Raw genomic sequence first — 21,885 nt, 5'->3', positions numbered from 1 at the left:
ATATTGTCGAGTCAACAATTCTTTCCACTTCAGCTTCTCCACCGCTAAGTTCGGAATCTGTTCCTGAACTCGCCAGTAGTTCTTCCCGCGCACATTCCTGCGCATCCATACGACGTTCTGACAGGGCGTGCACTCCCTCGTCTCTGTCGTTGGTAGCTGTGGAAAGCGGCGTAGGTGATACCACCGGGTCGTCTGCTCTTTCATTAGCCAGATTCTTCTCAAACTATTTCGCACCGCAGCTCCGAATACTAGTAAAGGACTTAGCGTGGAAGCCATGCGCTTCCCCACGCCTTAACTAGTAACACTCTCTTCGTTATTAATTTAAAGTATATTACACTTATCACTAATATGTATATCACGCTTATCATAATCATATATATCAAATTAATACTAGTATTTAAAACACTCTTATTACTAACATTTTTATCAAATTTAATATTTAAATCTTTAGGAGGTAAACTATTTTTATTACGTGCAATTGCAGTAGTTGGCAATTTCTCTTCACCCGGCGCATCCAACGTACTACCTACAATTGTCCACGTACTTCTGACTACGCTATTTGGACGGTCTGCAGTCGTTACAGATGGTAGTGTCTTTTGACACGCCGCAAAGTTCTGTCCCCGACTACACCTGTCCCTAGGATCTAAAATATTTACAGAACCGAGAAAATCCGTAGATATTTTGCTTTGTTGGTCATGGGCCGCCGTAGCTGAGTCCCATAACTCTTGTTCTCCGTTATTGAGTATATCACCGCCTTTGAGACGATGATCATACACAACAACTCTTTCGTCACTATATCTAGCTTTATCTATATACATTAAGTTCATATTTCTTAATTCAAACTTAACGCTATCAAAATTAATCTTTTTAAGCCTACGTAACTTATTTTTAATAATCTTAATACTAAAGGACTTACATTTACTCGATTTTTGCTTAAGATAACGATTATAGTCATCTAATGCTATGAGCTCTTCTTCATTAAGTTTATTTCGCCTTAATTTACCGAAGGTATTAATGTTTTGTAGTCGACGATTAGTTCGACTCTTCCTAATAATATTCTTAACGTCAGCCTCGTGGGGTCTGTTCGCTAATTTAAAAGGTGAGTCCCTTCCTAAAGTTTCGTTGCTCGATTGCAACGACGATCGACTATCTAAACTACATACATCGCTATTAATATCAAGTAAACTGCCAGTTTCGGCTTTAGTATAGTTAGTACTATTAATATTTTTACACAAATGGTTAGCGGAAGCACAATAATTCGTTAAATTATTTGTTACAAGAGATCTGTCGTCAGTATCGACGAGACTACAGTTACTTACGTTTGCCGATGTTCTCAGCACACCAAGAGCGCCACTGCTTACGCCTTCGCCGCATCCACTGCTAGCTGTCTTTAACTGCTTATCTTGATAACCTTCTTCCTTGTTGCCAACATTTATTTCATAACTTCCTAATTCTAATTTATCTAAAAACTTTTTATATTCTATTTCGCCGCCGGTAAAAGAATTATTAGCTCGCGAAGTCTCAACATTGGACAACGTCTTACCGCTATTCTTTTTATTAAGATTTTCTACTATTTCACTAGCAGAATTATTAATATCGCGTTTGCGATAATTCTCCGGTCTTACGCTGCTATCCTTTACAAGAGGATCTGTACAAAGATTAACTTGGTTACTGGGGCCAGCTTCGACCTCACAGTGAACCTTAGGGTTAAATGATTTCACCGGAAGGGTGTCCTTCAGTTCACTTTCACAGTTAACCCTATTCGCCAGAAGAGCGTCTATGTCACTAGCTAGAACTCGGCTGAACGGCGTTCGAAGAACGTTCGTGTCACCTTCTTGAGTCTTCTCTTCGGCGGTCCGCCAGTGTTCGTCGTCTTGGAGCCATCGACGATCAACCCGGCCCGCGAGCCGTCTTCATGGCTCCTTTCTGGTCTGCTGAGCTGCTTGCCTGTCTGGGCAATCCTTGTTTTCATGGAAGCCAGGACAATGTTGACAGCGCCTTTGTCTGGCACCGCCTCGCTCATCAATGCGAGGACGTGGGCGGTACGCAGGTCTTTCCGAATCGTTTTGCTGGTCTGATTGCCGTGGAGGCCTTTTATCAACAGCCTCCGTGGTCTTATCAGATTTCGCGTTAGTCTCTTGTACCGAACGCGGCTTCTCGCGCCAAGTATTTTGCTGAGCGGGCCTCTTTTCATTATTCGCCTTGACGGCATTTGCTGGAGATGGCACGGAAGCCAATGCCGATTTCAATGGTCGAAGTGTATGAGCTACTTCAAGCAGCTCGTCCATCGTCTTCCATTTCTCTTGATTAACCCTTATCTGATCGCTCACAGTGAGTAGGTCATAAAAGGTCGAAGCCAGGGTTTCCGACTTCATCTCTGGAAGGAGTACCTCGGCTAACTCCATCTTCTTCAGGAGGAAACCATAAGCTCCCTCTTGAGGTCCTTGCTCTTTATGTTCGAGCTCCGTTCGTTGAGCACGACGCCTTGAAGGTGATTCGAAGTGCTCTTTCAGGTCGTTACTAAACGACCGCCAACTGTCCGATGTGTCAATATTCTTGGCCCAAGTCTTGGCCTCTCCTCTGAGCTGACGCATAGCCAACTCTGTCCAATTCTCAGCTGGGTACTTCACAGCTTCGCAATATTCTCTGCAGCGTCGGAGAAAAAGTTCAACGCTCTGCTTTGGGCTACCCTCATAGGTGGAATGGAGTTCCGGCTTAACATGGCACGGGGTACATACGGCTGGTTCTGGTGGTGCCATTTTTTGTTTGGGATCCGACGTGCTTACTTGCAAAAATGAATCCTCTTCGGGGAATACTTGCGCGTTTTGCAAGCCTTCTTCCAATATGAAGTCTTCTTCTACACTCGGACCCGGAACAGGGTTCGGCATAATTTCTTCGAATTCCTCCGTCCCCTGGAGTTGGAAGAAGCGGACCTTCGACCGTAAATTCATATAAAAATTCAGCTATCGATTGCGCCGGTTTTCAGCTTCCTACGACCACCCGTTCGTCCGCAATCGACGTTTAAAGTATTTTGAGGGCATGCGCTGCTTGTCGCTGATAACCCTGAAGGCTTGCAACTCCTGTTACAAGCGTCCAATCTTCTTCGTTTAAAATCTTATATTGTAATAGGTACAGGCCTTCATGTACCTATACCCATGACGTCACGGTAGTTATGATAATTATCGAGATTTTAATATACAAAGTAGTATAAATTTATTTTTTTCAAAAAAATTTTTTCTTTGTCTGGGTCCTTGTACCTATACTTGTATGGTACTCAACTTTATATTAGAAAAAAGCTTAAAAATTCACACGAAATTTTTATTGTGCATTTTATTCTTAATTCTATTATTTCTGTTACGGTGAGTAACACAATTTATTTTTATACTTTCTTTATGGTTTAAAAGGGTCAGAGAGATCCTTTGGATAGTCTCATCGACATACTTTTGCTTAATGTCGGTATCTGACTCTAATAAATTACCAAAAGTATTTATTTTATTTATTCTTTCCTTTTCCAAGTAAATCAAGAAAAGTATTCTATATATAGTTGCCTTTACGTATATATTCTTCTCCAAATTATATTTTTCAAAAGTATTCATCACTGGTTCCTCGTTAATGCGAGTTACACTTTATTTCATTGTACTCACATTTATAAAGTTGAGGTAGATCGCTCTTGTAGCTCCGGTATAAGGTTCTTAAAACCTCTCAGGTAACCACAATTCATTGATACACTTCACAATATATTGTTTTTAAAATCTTTTAGTAGATCTTAGTTGTAGGATCGTTCAGGTTTTCGCAACCTGAAGATGCCGCACGCATTTGGGCGCCATAATGACATGACCCGGCTCACGGCTAGCTCAATAATGCTACCGGGCCGTCACTGAGGAGACTAGTGATGAATTAGGAGAGGTGGATCTCCTTTGTAGTATCACAACTTTTGAATTCCCGAATAAAACTCTCAGCTGGTGTGGTGCCGAATTTATTCAGGTACTAGAGTTCACGGTCACACAATAAGGTTAACTGTCATTGTTCCCGTAATTAAATCTCATTAAAGTATCAGCAAACTATTTATTTGTTCACTATAGGATCTCTGTGAAATCTTTCACAAATTCCCGAAAAGTCACACCTAATTCAGAGAATGTATACGCAGATATTCTTTGGATATTTTTAATTCATGAAATGTTTTCCCATAAGAAAGAAAATATAAATTATTCTTTGGTCACACAGTATTAGGTTTATAAAAGAATAGAATTATTTTATTGTTGTTTATAAAGTTTATTTATGTTCACAGTGTATTTACAAATATTTATTTGTGTTTACAGACTTGTTTACAAAAGGTTTGCTTAATGTTTACAAATTTATTTACTAAAATTTGTTTTTATGTTTATGAATTTGTTTACTAAAATTTATTTTATAATTATGTTTACTTAATAAAGTTTCAAAAATTTATTTTATAATCCCGAAAAGATTTGTAAAATTTATTATTACAGACTGAGTTTATTAATTTGTTTTTATAAAACAAATTCGATCGCGTAATTTATCTCGATTACGTCACCTCGTATGATGAGTAATGAAAAATAAAATTAATCCGCGGCGCGTCACTATCGACAGATACGTAGTATTCGTGCTACGTTTTGGCGGCCGACGTCACTACCGACAGATACGAGTTATTCACGCTACGTTTTGCCCGTCGAAGGGGACTTACTGGTACGTATGAATCGCGAATGTACTGAGAACCGTGTCCCACAAGCTCGCAGAGAGGTCTGCTGCTTACTGAAGATCGCCGGTGAGAAGTGTAGAAACTAATGATTTTACGGAAAAAGGATGTCACCTTTTATACCCTCGGGATGGAGGTTTAACAGGAAACAGTCCGTAAGGGATAGCAGATGTATATCTTTCTCTCACGGGATAAATTTACGTATATCTCCCGTTCCTGGTAACTTTCTAATAGAGATATCTTCTAATTAAATCGGGTTAAATTTACTCTACTTTATTTCCGCAAAATTAAGACTTAATAGGGGTGTTTTAAGCACCCTCTAGAACATGTCCTTTAAATACGTAGTTACGGTGACGTCAGCAAAATAGTTGATTTTATATGATTTTTCGTGTTCAAACGAAGGGGAAAGTTTTTAGCTTTCCAACGAGGTATCAGAATAGGTACTCGTGTACTAAATAAGGGAATGGCAGTCTTTAAATTTAAAATGTCAAAATGAAAGGTTGACACCCACGTACTAGTCCTTTCCACCACTCTAGGCTTTTTTAGGCCAATAGAATTTTACTAAGTTTTAATAAAACTATTTGGAGCCGCAGAAAACGTTTCATTCGATATTTACCTTTCGGACGAACATTATTACGTGAAAATACTATAATATTATACTTAACATTTCAACTTAAATATATAAATGCTTAATCCTAACAAGATGTTATTTACAAGCGACTACAAATTTATTTCGTCCTTAATAGTGGCTTTTCCATAGTAATCTAAACGTAACCTTGAATCTATTTTTATCTGGCAACTCAACACAGCCGGGCCGTAAATTCTAGTCGAACAGAATTCAGTTAAGGTTCAAGGTCACGCGCCAGTTTGTGTTTTTAGTCGCAGTATTTGATTCTTTTATTACTTAGGAGGCAATTAAGATTTATTATTGTTTATGGGTAGAAACCCATCTATACCAGAATCTCAAGTTTTTCCAATTGTTACTTTTACAATATTCATTATAGTCAGCAAGTTATAGCATTAACAAAATCTATAATTATAATTACGCGTCTATAGATATAGATACGCGTTTACAATATTTTTATAACGGTAGTTAACTCCTATCTTGTATTGATAAAATTAGTATTAAAATTCTTTATTTACAATTATACAGTATATAAATTTATAAATATTCAATTTTCTTTTCCAATTTTCATACACTTCCATTATAGCTATAAAAGTTATTGAAGCATGTACCTGCTTAATTTTACGTAAACAATCTCTCCCATAACTTATTTTCTAAGTTTAATGGAGATTTCCCGGAAATTATTTCCGAAATAGATCGATTTGAAATTTCATGGCGTGTCATTTCGAGGTCTGCGGTCACAGCGTTCCAATTACACTTGAACAGTCTCGATTCTTCGAGGCGAAATTTTTTACGTAAAATTTTATTACATTTTACAAAGAAAAGGTTAACAACATACATTTTACTTCCTAATACTAAACGATTACGCTACTGGTTACCTGTTCATGGTCTTTTTCGACCATTTCTTCTCTGCTTCTTCCATAGTTTAGGACCATGGGACTTATATATTCTGTTTGTACCTCGTCGTGAGGTTGTCGCACGGCTATTTGAGAAGTAGAATTGACTACAAGGCTAGATTTGTATAGTTATGTCGTTAAACCATACTCTGCCATAAACACTAACTGAAGGTCGGCGTTTTTGTTCGTGTCATTACCTTAAGTCATTAAATATTTATTAAACATTTTTTTATATGATTTTGAACATTATAGATTATCATGCATTCAATATTGAAGTCATTCATAATAAAAAATTTATATTGCAAACTAATTGTTATTAATATTACCCATTCCTATACATCATTTCTTCAGGTACGTCGGTAGGGAGCTTCGGGTCTGCATCAGCCACCACGAGACCTCTAAAGTCATGGTCGAGAGACCATTCTATGGCTGGGTCAAGAAGCTCGCACCAGCAAAGCCCTCCACCGACCGATTCACACCCGGGCACTCCAAAATCGATCACCAGTCAACGGCCCCAATCCACTGACAGCGTTGCGTCACAGAGTCAACAAAAAGATTCAGAAAAATCAACAGAGCCGTCTATTGGCAGCCCGGTACCTGAAAGCTCAAAACCGACATCCCCGACAGTTCCCAGCGTTCGTCTCACAGCTCCGGAGGGTGACGCCCCAACAATGTCTGCTCCCCGCTCGCCTTCCATTATGCCACCAGGTCGAGGGAAGTCTAAAGCGACAGGCAAACAAATATCTGGTTGGATATAGACATCTGTCTTCGTTGTAATGTAATTTAATCAACCCTCATTTTAGTCTTATTTATGAAAAATTGCTATTAAAAATTCAAAATGGTTCATTACTTAACATTAGTACTATTATTTTATAAATTTTAGTAAATAATAATAAAATCATGGGTATAGAGCATGGGCTCCCAACCTTTTAAAATAAATAAGTAATCGGTGACCCCCGTCACATTTGCATAAAATCAGATAGAAATAGAGTAAAGAAAACATAATATTTAAAATAATGATACCATAAAATTTTACATTTTTATTGTTAATCATCATATTTTCTCCAACTGTATTTACATGTAAATTTGTAATTATCATCATTTATTTTCTTTCACATTGTATTTTTCATATGGATTATCAATAATCAATCATGTTTCAAAAAGACAAACACTACATTTTTTTCCACTGGGTTTCATTGTACTTTAAAATTAGCAACCATTGCATAATATGTTTTCATTCTACTAGACTGCGGCGTCTATATCAAGACATATTACACGTCACCGCGGTCGTTTCTGGAACTGAAACCGTTACAATACTGCCAGCATGCAAAAAGCACGTGGCGTAATACTGTAATCGCATACAGCGCCATGACATAGATGTTAATATACAGAAGGCGCACAGTAGTTTCTGTTTGTTTATTGTCAAACATTAGACATTTTCTAGTCGCTTGACAATTGTTTATCTTGTCCACCAGTTACTGGCTGTTTTCTTCTTTCGACCATGTCCGATCCTAATACGATCATATAGGCCTCCACGGAGTGGAGATTTTGTTTTTACGAGAAATGGATGTCAGCCACTTGCTCAACCTATTAGGTCCATACTCTGACTCTACACAAATTGAAAAACAATATGTGTACTTGCCAGACCCAGGATTGGAACCTGGGACCTACGACACTATAGTAGGCTGACTTTTAAGCCGTGCGGCTATCGTGGGTCTCGATGTTGTTCATTACACCTATATTAGTTTTATACTGAAACGTTTTGGTCCCACTTTCTACCTACATGAATACACGTAAATACATGTAAAAATATGAAATTCCATCTGGAGAAGGTTCACATTTGATAGTCTGTTATTATAAGATCAAGATACCAATTAAAAAACAATTTTAGTATTAAATTTAGCATCATAATCAATATTTTTCAGTTTACTATTTAGTTGACAACCTCCTCCCCTATAAAAACATAGCGGTCCCCTCACAAAATGGGTTGGGAGCCTGTGATCTAAATATTCTAAATGAATCTAGAACAGTGATTCTCACGTGAAATTTAACTGTACTTTTGTTGTGATTGAAAAAATTAAAGCTATATTTTATTTACTAAAAAAATGGATCAATTTATTTATAGACAAGTCCATTTAATAAAAGACATTTGAACATATAAGTACATACATATTTATTTAAAAATAATACAAATGGAAATTCTTCAATACTCCTTTTTTCCAATGCGAGCCGCATGGCTGCTTCTAAGTTTACATCTGTCAACCGGCTTCGATATTTGTTTTTTGTGAAGTCCATTACACTGAATGATCTTTCACTGTATACAGTAGTAGGAAAAATCGACAATATTAATAAAGCAATTGTTGCCAATTCTTTGAATTGACTTAATTCTTGGTCAAGGTATAACTTTGACCAAAATTTTTGAACCGTGGTATTATTAAAATGGTTTTTAAGTACTTGGTCACGACTCATTTCCAATAACACATAATTAATGTCAGCCCATAAATTAAATCCTGAAAGTGATGTTGGTGGCCACAGAAAAATCCTCTACCAGGGCCGCACATGAGAACCACTGATCTAGATAGTACCTACAAAATGTTTAAAACTGTTGTGTGAACGGAGGGATATGAATTTTTATTATATAAATTTAATGAAATGAGTCAATATAGTTATTGGAATAGTTTATAGAAAAAATGTATTAATTGAATGATTTGAATTGAAAGAAGCATCGTTGAGAATTGCTGAATATATATTAAATTAATTGAGAGTCAATTTTTTTACAAAATGGAATGCAATAAACGATAAACATAAGATATTTAGCGAAGACCTATACGTATCAGGTAATTTACAAAGATCTAAACAATGGAACATGAATACTGAATAAGCTAATTTGTAGGAATGACCTTCTGCATTAATTTATTGGAATAGTACGACTTCTATATTGTGGTTGACACATCATAGAGAACGGAAAGTCCACCCAGCTTTTTCACATAATAATCTATGCTCCTGTTCTCCATTTACCACACATCCCCTCGCCAATTTATGTATATCTTTATATCCCCCTACTTCATTCTTATAAAATACTACACAAGACATGACACCACAATATAAAAAGCGCAGTGTAGTTTTTTTTATCTCATGAAGGCGCACCCCCCAGTCACTACCGCATGCTCATACCTATTAAATTCTCCTTTGAAAATTGATACTATGCAATTCACCTAACAGAGTGGGAGTGCGCATTCGAGAAGTAAAAACCTTTTATTTTAATTTGATTAAATATCGTTATCAATCTCTCTTCTCTTCTTGGTCGTGCACTCATGGCTGAGGATCGTGACCACATTTAAATTTCGCCATCCTTTGAGCGACCAAGACTTTCCATCCTTCTCGATCTTCCGCTTCTTTCAGGGCAGAATGGATGGTGCCCCCAGTCAGCTCTTTCACTTGGTCGCTTTATCATGCAGACGCTCTTCCTCTGCTTCGCCTTCCCTGGAGGCTACCCAAAACTACCAGTCTCTCCAGGTTGTCCGGTCCGCGCCTGACAATATGTCCAAAAAACTGCAGAATTCTTCTCAGACATATCGTCGAGAGCCGTTCCTTTATCTTCAGTCTCTGGATGATTGACTCGTTCGTCCTGTGCTCCGTCTAAGAAATTTGAAGCATTCGGCGCCTACACCACATCTCAAAGGCATCAATTGCCTTCCGTTCTCTTGCCTTCAGGGTCCACGACTCGACTCCGTATAGGAATATCGAGAACACTAATGTTTGCACAAGCATCATTTTTGTGGCAATCGAAATTCCCCGATCCTTCCAGATAGTGGTAAGGCATGTCATCGCATTTTTTGCAATCTGTGTGCGCCTTCTTATTTCCGCTTCGCATCCGCCCTTTGTAATATGTAATTACGTTTTACTCTTCATCTTGAAAATGCCTTAAATTAAAATCATGCCTTTCATAAAAACGGATTATTAATAATTTTTTAAGATAGAATAATAAATCATTTTGAATTTAGTTATGATTAGGTTATCCTTGGTTTATTCTTACTATATAGGTATTTGAAGTATTTTTAATAATAACGGTAAATAATTAGTATTAATATGTAATATGCTCACTTCACAGAAAGTGATTTTTTGTTTGTTTTTATTCTGTGAGTATTCAGTGCCAAAAATATTTAGATATGGTAAATTCTCCACTAAAAGAATATTACTTTTTATTTTATTTAAAAATAAAATAATAAATGTGCCATATCTGTTAAGTCAAATAGAAAATTAGTAAGTAGCATTTATAGAAGTGTTATATTAAATTTATTAATTTCTAATCCTTAGTTTTATATTGCATGCACTTTAGAGAATCGAGACATACTCTTATTTATAGTTTATACTTTAGTTTCAGCCAATAAATTGCACGCATTTCTACTTAGTTTAATTTTAAGAATCTGCATGAACATGAATTTTATCAACGTGAAATAGTGTAACTGTAAACCCACTTTTTGTAATGTTTATTTCTTTAATAAAGAAAAATATTAATTAAGACTATGTTTTATTTTCATCACTGTCAACTATCATTTTGTTATAATATAATATTAGGTAAAAAACTATTTAATTACCTATTTGGTTGATACTATTGTTTTACAGTACATTTAGAGGTCGATGTCCATTTGTAACATAATTGTATTAGCCCAGTGGCACTTACAAATGTGTCTCAACTGCAACATGTCAAATTTGTAGATGTGATTTGGTTGACATTCACAAAACACAATAATATGTAGGTAACTTTGGTAATTGGGCCAGATGCCGTCATGAGCTTTTATGATTTTTTCCTACGAAAACAGTTTATTCCATGTACACAATTATAATAAATACCTTTTTCTGTCGGCGCATAGGTTTTTCGATCCAATAATTATTGTTAATTTAAAATTTGAAATTTTCATACATTTTGATGCACCATTATCACAAACTAAGATTATATGAGGTAATATTAGGTTGGGGTAGGTTAGATTAGGTTAGGTTAGGTTAGGTTTGGTCTTAAAGGCACATTTAACCGCTATTTTTTATGGATGAATATTATTTTTAAAAAAAACTGGATTATTACTCATTAAAATTATGTTTGAGTTAAGTACATATTATAATGATAGATTATAATATTGGTATTTATATTATTCTATGTAAATAATGAAAATATACAACAGCAAATTTAAACATTATAATATTACTTCATACAAACAATAATTAGGTACTTGTTAACTCTTGTTAACTAGGTTGGGGTAGGTTAGGTTAGGTTAGGTTAGGTTTGGTTTAGTCTTAAAAAAAAGTTGTAAAATCTCATGGCCACCTCTGCGGCACATTTACCTCCATTTGTTGCATAATTGTATTAGCCCAGTGGTACTTACAAATGTGTCTCAACTGCAACACGTCAAATTTCTCGATGTGATTTGGTTGACATTCACAAAACACAATAATATGTAGGTAACTTTAAGTACAGACCTACAAACTTATCTGAAGAATGGGATGGGGGAGTCACTGTCAAAAACTACCCAATCAAGACTCGAAATTGGACAAACTTGACATTCGAATGAAATTTTCAAAATGGCCTCCAATGGTAGTTTGTAGTTCCATTTTTGGCCATTCCATAGATAAGTTTGTAGGTCTGTACTGCCTACCTCAAAAAACATCTGCTTGTCGCATGCAACAAATTTCACATGTCACTGTTTCAGTGGTGCATGCATAAATGCTGCTTTTTGCAGTCATCCATTAGTATTGGCTCAAAAAACATCTGCTTGTCGCATGCAACAAATTTCACATGTCACTGTTTCAGTGGTGCATGCATAAATGCTGCTTTTTGCAGTCATCCATTCGTATTGGCTCAAAAAACATCTGCTTGTCGCATGCAACAAATTTCACATGTCACTGTTTCAGTGGTGCATGCATAAATGCTGCTTTTTGCAGTCATCCATTAGTATTGGCTCAAAAAACATCTGCTTGTCGCATGCAACAAATTTCACATGTCACTGTTTCAGTGGTGCATGCATAAATGCTGCTTTTTGCAGTCATCCATTCGTATTGGCTCAAAAAACATCTGCTTGTCGCATGCAACAAATTTCACATGTCACTGTTTCAGTGGTGCATGCATAAATGCTGCTTTTTGCAGTCATCCATTAGTATTGGCTCAAAAAACATCTGCTTGTCGCATGCAACAAATTTCACATGTCACTGTTTCAGTGGTGCATGCATAAATGCTGCTTTTTGCAGTCATCCATTAGTATTGGCTCAAAAAACATCTGCTTGTCGCATGCAACAAATTTCACATGTCACTGTTTCAGTGGTGCATGCATAAATGCTGCTTTTTGCAGTCATCCATTCGTATTGGCTCAAAAAACATCTGCTTGTCGCATGCAACAAATTTCACATGTCACTGTTTCAGTGGCGCATGCATAAATGCTGCTTTTTGCAGTCATCCATTCGTATTGGCTCAAGATACATAGATAATGCAAAAAAATGCTCCTAAAAACGAAATTATGTGAAAAAAAATAAACATTATTTCGTACAATCCGGATTATTGAGGTTCTACTCTACATTATTTTCGTAAATACTAGGTACTTAGATTATAGAAAGCTTATAGGTAGCTACTGACCTATCTACCACTTATAAAATTGTCCAACCGCCTGTTTTTATTCTTTTTTATATCTTGTAGTACCAAGTTAACTTTTAAAAAGATGGTGACATCTGTATTAATATTTAAAAATACCAACATTATCAGCTGGAATATTTATTGACTAGACATGCGTATATTTTTGTGCTATTTAACAGCTGTCACTTTTCAAATATTATTCCGCCATTTTTATTAAAGAGCACCAAAGCACGGTTGCGTTGAAATATCAAAGCTCTTGTGGGCACGCTTACATAACTTACATTTACTTCATGAAGTAAACGGCTTGAAGTGTCAATTTTTTTAGTTTCGATACATACTTGAATACATGAATTTCTTATCATAAAATATATTAGTAATTTCTTTGATAGGTTTCATTACAATAAACTCGCAATACGATGGGAAATAGTATGTTTTCTTAATTTTTCTATATTTTCTAAGCCTGGATAATAATCGCACTTAGTAAACGAAGTAAACTTTGTAACAAACATTCACAGGGCTCAAAATGGACCGGAGCGCCGTTCCGGTTCGTGAAAATTGTAAAGTTATCGCTTCGTCTCGTGAACAAAATAATTTGACTGACTGAGCTACATATGTCATAATATAACAAAAAATCTATCATACTTATGTTTATAAAATACAGATAAAATTTGATAACCATGTTAATATCCTCAGAAAATTTTCGAGCGCTCCTGTTCGTAAACATTTCCATTTCGAGCGCTGCCTATTCAATAGTTACTACATTGTTTTTTTTTTTTTTTTTTTAAGAAAGGCCTATTTATCCATTTTCCAATTTTTCACGGGCCACAGTGGGTGAAAGTAGTGAAAAATAATGATATAGATAACGAGACATACATTTTATTATTTTAAATTTAATAGTTACATATCAGTTACTCCAATCACTCTCCACTCTGCATTTTGTACATAATAATACAATATTATAATATTTGCTCGATAAAACTTAATTAGAATTTTGTCGTATTCAATAAAATATTTGGTGATGAAGTACCCACTTGTTATATTGGGCCGTAGTTTGTGCACCACTGCTATAAAAGTATATATTTATTTATATGTTGATGATGGTAATTTTATTTTTATTTCAAGGATTGACACTCTAGCGATCTTTTTTTTTTATTTACGTGATTTTTCAAAACGCAATCGTTGATCGCTGTTTCTATTTTAAAGTATTATACAATCATGAACATTAATAATAATAATATATATTTACCTATCAATACACCAGCAATATCGGTACACCATTTTTGAGTACGTCTCTTTCAAAACTATTTACAACATTATTTGTGTCGTACCTGCCTAATCAATATTACATTTCCGTTGAAAAACGCACTGACCTATTAATTATTGTATGAAGCTTTATAGGTATTTCATTTCCATAATTTCAAGCTACGCGAATCGCTGTGTAAACGTAATTTAATACGCACAAAGAAGAATCTGTTTGGGAGGGAATAATTCTGCGAAGTGTTGCCAACATTACTATAATTATAGTATTTGTACTATAATTTTGGTCCGCGTACTATGTACGATATACAACAGGTATAGTACGCCCAAAATACTATAATTTTAAATATCGGAAAAAATACGCAAAAAGTACTAAAATTACGATATTTCCGTTCGATAAATTGGTGCAAAGTACTATAATTATTTCGCAATAAATGAGATTTGGAGAAGGAACTTTGAAAAAAAATTGTTGTGTGTACTTATGTACGCGCGTTAGAAGTTATAATTCTTTGGCGTAACAAAATAAAATAATCGCACACCGCGTTAGTCAAAATTCACATCAACCAAAAATATTCAAACAGTTAGAAAATAGTTTTCACATAAACTAAATATGTAATACCAAACAAAAGTAACGTACCTATCACACTTAAAAATATTAAGCTTAGTTTTGACAGGTAATCACATATAAAAAGGAGTAGGTAGAATTCACAACGCGAAAGAATATTTTTCACCATTTTCAAAATTTAATTATTTCTCGTTGTTTTAATTTTATTTTGGCCAACAATCACAAATTCGTTTCCGAAGCAACGGAAGAATTCTTCGTACATATAATAATAAATTCGCTGCCTAGGCAACGGAATAAACTATAATATTATACTGTATAATCGTCACGATTGCATTATCATACTGTGGCAGTGCGTTCGGCTGATAACCGAACAATCGTGGTTCGAATCTAATCGAGCGCGATTTTTTTCGTGTGAAAAAATAAATTATGTGTTACATGTCACACACCAAAAATACACAACAAAAATAGACACAAATCTGATTTTCCAAACGCGTCTAAAGAAGTATAACTTCAAAAAAATACTCGAAAAACGTTTAAAATGAAATTTCTTGAATTCTTCGGTAGGTAAGCATTTTTGGTCGGAAAAGGTACCTAAATAAAAGGGGTCTCGGATATTCTCAAATTATCTGTTATTTTTTTCTGAGAAACAAAAAACTTATACATTTTCAACTGATGACAACGCGTACTATATTTTTTCGCCAAATACTATAATTTTGGGGGCTCTGTACTATAATTCCACTTTGAAAATATGGCAACACTGAATTTCGGCAGCAAAATATCCAGTTGGATTCAAACTAGCGCGAGGAGAGTTGCTTTCGCATGTCAACCATTCGTGACATTTCGTGCGCTCGTACAAAATAATCGTCGATAACAAGCCGTGTGTGACATTTTATTGAATAAAACAGAGTTCAGTGGGTGTAAAACACGTATTTTAATTCGTTATTATTATGTTTGTGAGCGTGGTTAAATGTTTATTGTGAGAATATGTCTACTGTCACTAAAAAACCGCATGGCCTGCGAAGCAAATTCTGCTCCATGCAAGAGGATTTCTCGTCAGGGGACAGTCTGAACACTTCCCTTGACGCTACGAAGAATGAAGACACAGAGAAGCTGGTGAAATACATCAATGACAATGTCATTGGACGGAACTCGACGTTCCTGGGACCCTTTGGCAGACGAAATGGTAAATACAATGATTATTTTGCTGTGTTATGATTACACACCATAAAAAAAAATCCATATTTTTACACACATTTCGATAACATTAAAAAATCACCATACGCAATTGCTATAATTTGACATAGCAATATTGAAATATTATAATATTTTTCAAAACACCATACTTAATTAAATATATTTAAGTGTATGCCATATCAAATTGGGCAATTTCGGTATTTGGTAATTGTGCCGTAGAGGTGGCCATGAGCTTTATAATGTTTTTTTTAACGAAAACAGTAATTTATTCCATGTAGGTATACAATAATAATAAAATTATAATAAATACCCTTTTCTGTCGGTCAATAATCGTTAATTGAAAATTTTAAATTTTTATACATTTTGATGCACCATTATCACAAACTAAGATTATATTAGGTAATATTAGGTTGGGGTAGGTTAGATTAGCTTAGGTTTGGTCTAAAAGGCGCATTTACCCGGTATTTTTATGGGTGAATATTATTTAAAAGAATAAAACTGGATTACGCATTAAAATAATGTTTGAGCTACATATTATAATGATAGATTATAATATCGGTATTTATATTATTACTTATTCTATGTAAATATTATTAAATAATGAAAATATACCTACAACAGCAAATTTAAACATTATCTACCTATAATATTACCTACTTCATACAAATAATAATTACTCGTTAACTCTCAAAACTGTCAATTAATTTATTATTTGTTTATGGCCTTCCAAATTTAAATTCTGCCACATTTCAAAAAATAATAATATAATATCCAGATATGTAGGTACCTACCTACATTTAATTTTTTATAAAGAACATCACACCAGTTACGTAGGGATATTTAAATATTGTACCTTTTAATATTATGTACCTACCTACTGATTTAAATGATGTAGGTATTCTAGATCAGTGGTTCTCATGTGCGGCCACCAGAGGATTTTGCTGCGGCCACCAGCGCTCTTTTAAAGAATAATATTTCAAAAATTTATTTATGAAATTATGAAATTGGTTGAATTGAATACACATGACGTGCTCAAAATTCTTTCCACGCTCAAATGATCCATAATAATATGTTTTTGTGATGAGATCGTGTGTGAAATAGTCCTTTTAATAAAAATATAATAATAAAAAACCATTTTAATAATACCACGGTTCAATAATTTTGGTCGAAGTTATACGTTGACCAAGAATCAAGTCAATTCAAAGAATTCGCAAAAATTGCTTTATTCATATTGTTGATTTTTCCTACTAATTTATACTGTGAAAGAACGTTCAGTATAATGCGCTTCATAAAAAAAATTGAAGTCAGTTGACAGATGTAAACTTAGAAGCATCCATTTGGCTCGCATTGAGGAACTTCCATTTGCATTATTTTTAAATAAATAGATATTATTGTACTAAATAAAATTTAGCTTTAATTTTTTCAATCACAATAAAAGTGAAATTTGGTGCGGCCACCAGACGTTTCCATAGAACTGTCAATGTCAATCGTGCGGCCACAGTTAAATTTCACGTGAGAACAACTGTTCTAGATAGTGAAGTGTCGGTACGTCATGATTTATTATAGGAGGCTCCTAGCCCCCTAATTCATTAGGGCCTGACAAATAAATTGATGTATGTAGGTACGTTGGTAAAAGTCGTTTTCCCTGTTGCCATGAATTAAAAATAATTTTCACAATGCCATTAGTCAACGTAGGTATATTATATTCGTTAAAATGTCAGTAAGTAAGTAGTCCATGGCCCCCACAAGGAGGGGGGTGACAGGGGGGGTGTAGCCTGGGGGCGGGTGTGGCGGGTCGACCAGCTAAGGGAAATACACACATCGCCTGCAGCGCTATTTTACTCCAAGACTAATAATTATTTAAATAATAATTCACATGTAGAATTTTATTTTATTATTGTGTTTCCTGACTCTTATAAAAATAGCTATTTATTCAATATGGCGGGGTCGCATCTTACTTGGCTACCACAAAAAAGAGTCGCGATCAGTGCTTCATAGTACCTATGACGTTGAGAACTCAATAATTTAAGTGGATTTATTTAATAGCAAATATAAGTACTTACGGAATACCCATAATTATTTTACCTCACGGAACCATGGGCTCCGTGAAATACCATTTGGGAAACGCTACTGTATAGCATCACATTGCCTAAACTAAACCTTAGCGATAGGTAGAGGGGCCTGCCAGAGATCCTGGTCAAGGGGCTTCAGAATGTGGGGCCATGAAGTCCTAGTCACAAACGACAAATCAATAATTTTAAAAGAACACGGACATCTATAAAAATAAATGTCTTTATTTTCAATTTTAAAAGAACAACGGTTGCAATAATATTTTTTCATGATAATAGATAATATTATATTTTATGTGATCGTAGTTCAGACTTGGCTATCTAAATTCCTCGACTGTTATACAACACGACATAGTAATATAATAATTATAATATAATTATATTGTGAAGAATTGTTAAGTACTTCATAATAATATGGTACATGATTTAAATTTAAACAGTGTTCTTAATATAGGACGCGTTTTCATATAATTATCTCTACAAAACAACTGCAGAACTGCAGTATTATTATGTTAAAGTATTCATATGGCTTGGGCAGCTCTTCGTTTCCTCAGGACCCCTGTGACCTTTCGCAGCCTCTCTCTGACCCTGCTATGGGTCACGACCTGAGATTTCAAAGGACTGCCTCTGGTATTGACTGGGTCAGTTTCGGTACCGGGCAAATTGTATACATTTTACATAATTCAATATAATACGTATTATTAATTGATATTTATATTAATTGTTCAGTGAATATTTAAATTTAAACAATATTGTTATTATGTAAATTATGCCACCACCAGACCGTAATTACAATAAATATTGTTATCTTATCGGTTTATCAGCCGTTTTATAAGTAAAGTTTATTTGAGAATAACATACATATTAATATTCCCCTTATTAAAATTAGCATTATTGGTATTAAATTGAGAAAAGAAAAGATACGTATCTAGCAGTGGCGAAGACTCCATACTAGGCGATTATTTAAAGCCTACCTTCTTAAGAAAAATAGTTTTATTTTCATATTAACTATTTATATAATCACAAATAATAATATATTCAATATGCCCCAAAGACATTTATCGTTTAATTGTCATAATTTTACGATCTTTTCCCATATTTCAATAAGCACCATCTATGGCATCTCTTGAAAGTTTAAAAAAATAAAACACGCCGCGTTTCACTTCACATATTGTATAGGATTATTTTTGCGTTAATCGACGGGTTTTTCAATATGAAGTTTTTTTCTCATAATTTCAAAATGTCTGGCGTCCCGCATACAAATGTGCAAGCTGTTTCGTTAGCGCTTGCGTCGCGAGAGCGCATTTATTCAAAATAATTAATAAAAAGATAATTTAAAAAAATAATTTCTATGCCATTAAATCACATAAATATGTATTGATAAAAATATAAAATAATTTATCTCGTGATTTTTATTTATTCATTAGTTCACTCGTTAGACAATTTAGATATCTGATATTGTACCTACCTAAGTCTGTGTTTTAAATATAGAAGTATTTTAAAATGTCTAGTTTTACGGGTCAAATTATAAATTGTTATGGAACATAATACATATACAACAACGGATATTTTCATACATGATAGGTAATATATTTTGAGCGTATGTTACGTTTATAAATGTTTAGGAAAATACATAAGTAATTCAAGCTAATTGCTTAGTTTTATGAACTAATTATAACAAACCAATTAAGCTTTTGAAATTTCTACGTTTTAGCGTACCTATTCATATTGGGTTATCTTCTTATTTCCCGCAAATATATCTGACATGCATGGTTACTACCACAGCCTACCTCTTTCAAAAAGTCACCCTTCGCCACTGGTATCTAGACATACGTGGGTAATATGAAAAGAAAACATAATAGGTACCTACCTGTATTTGAATACTCTCTGTACCTACTTAATATTATTATAATAAAAATCTTTCATAATAATTAAGTAAGTACTAATTTTTGGTACCTACTTAATGTCGCTAACATTTTATCCCTGGTAGGCGCCGGTGGCGAAGGGTGGAGGTAGGCTGTTATGATCCGCCATAAATAGTGCACACTAAACTTTGTCGGGCGGGTATACGTGCTTATTTTCATTGAAATAAGACTACAATTTTCAGATGGTGTTGGTTAGTTTTTAAAATTCAATTAAACCCTGCGAAAATAATAGATAATAGTCAAGAAATACTTTCTATAAAATATCTAAAATTATGCAATTAAATCATAGATAACTTTGGATATTTTATAGGTAAAATATTATTTTCGAACTATTATAGTTTGGTTTAGGCAGGGTTTTAATGAATTAAAAAAATGGACCAACAATAGGTATGTGTAATTGTAAGAAAACATATAAGTATGAATGAAAAAGTGTGCACAATTTAGTTGTATCGCCCAAGTCCCAAAGTATACCAAAACTATTATGGTTTAGGCATGGTTTAATTGATTTTTATAATAACTAACACCATCTGTAGATTGTAGTCTTACTTAAAAAAAACAAATACGTATGGGTATGACTAAAAAAGTTTAATGTGCACTATTTATGGCGGATCTTAACTGCCTACATTACCTACTTAAAAATCACTAAATTAAAAATAATATATTAGGTAAGTATGCATTTTACTGAATCCTAAAGTTAAAAAAATATATAGTATATTTTTAAATGTATAAGTAACAGTGGCGTGCGGTCAATAGATGCTGTAGATGCGTAGCATACCCAGAAATAATCGATAAAGCGATTTTTAATAATGTATCATGCATTTCATTGTGCAGTTGTGTAGAACTTTTTACTTGACTACAAGTGGTTCTTCTAAGTGTTATTATTATTAATATTACGTAATATTTTCAAATCGTTGCAGAGCTCCCACTCCTTAATACCACACACTTTACTTTTTATCGGCCGCTCGCCAAAATTCAAATTACTAGTTACATTACCAGGGAACTCAGATATAATGGGAACTGAAGGAGTAGCAGGTAACCGATCTCGAGTAAGGAATAATCCGGGATAAACTTAAACACGTGTCAAGAATATGCCATACGTCGAATACTGACAACTGCTCTCGGTTTATGCATCGAAGCTCATTTAATACTGCAGTATTGCACGTGCATAATGCGTGGTTTATTTTCGCAGGACACACATTCAAAACCCTGCTTCAAAATTTACTTTATTGGTAATTATAGCCTATCGGAATTCTATTTATTATCTGATATGTGGTTTTGTCAATGTGTGTTTGATACATAGCGACAACCGGTGGCAAATTAGTAGCCTGAAACTGGCCTAAAAAAATTTCTGTTTCATTTTCGTAGGACACTCACACATTCAAAACCCTGCATCAAAATGTAGTGTATTCAATATCGCCAATCGGAATTCTATTTATTATCTGTTCTGTGTACATTACCATATACCTAGTAATAGTATATAAATATCATTTTTCAACAGTATCCCTAAGAGCAAACATCACCACACGCCTCTAATAAGTACCTACGTATATATGCAAAACAAAATTGTACCACAGACGACATTTTTTTACTATGCATAGAACAAATTTAAGTTATGTAAAGTAGGTAAGCACCTATAAGAGAATATGACTTTTTAACAGCAGAATGTAAATAAGTATACAGTACCTATTTTGTAGGTAATATGTCAAATTGCTTCTAGTCTTCCTTTGTCTAAAATATTTTAGTTGACAACACTGGGGAAGGTGCATCTAATGCCGTGTCCACACTGGCAACCTCATTAAATTTCATGGATAATTATCAAAATTTGTTTAACCAAAAATTATTTTAATCGAAATTTATTGAGGTTGCCAGCAACTTGTTGCTAATGTGGGCAGTATGTAATATCCTCCGCGGGCACCGCACCGCGTTGGCGATCCCTGCTGCCTATTCTTATTTTTCTTATCTTAGTTGCTGTTTGCAAATTGTAAACATAAAATAGATTATTTATTTTGTACCATTAGTTT

The 21,885-nt window shown here is 34.4% G+C and overlaps 1 protein-coding gene across 1 annotated transcript in view; it reads left to right on the top strand.

Annotated features, from left to right (window-relative positions):
• The first annotated feature begins 15,457 nt into the window (after positions 1–15,457).
• LOC147077623 (uncharacterized) overlaps positions 15,458–21,885 on the top strand; it is a 192,880-nt gene continuing 186,452 nt past the window's right edge. Inside the window, exon 1 of the mRNA XM_085960611.1 lies at positions 15,458–15,859. Coding sequence (XP_085816737.1) covers positions 15,661–15,859 — 199 coding nt within the window. The 5' untranslated portion in view covers positions 15,458–15,660. The remainder of the gene's footprint in view (positions 15,860–21,885) is intronic.

This window comes from Rhyacophila brunnea, unplaced genomic scaffold (genome assembly GCF_057557595.1).
Source record: "Rhyacophila brunnea isolate RB1 unplaced genomic scaffold, BYU_Rbru_1.0 scaffold_12, whole genome shotgun sequence".
Lineage (NCBI taxonomy): Eukaryota > Metazoa > Arthropoda > Insecta > Trichoptera > Rhyacophilidae > Rhyacophila > Rhyacophila brunnea.
The sequence above is the reverse complement of the archived record's forward strand: the minus strand, read 5'-3'. Positions and strand labels throughout refer to the sequence as shown.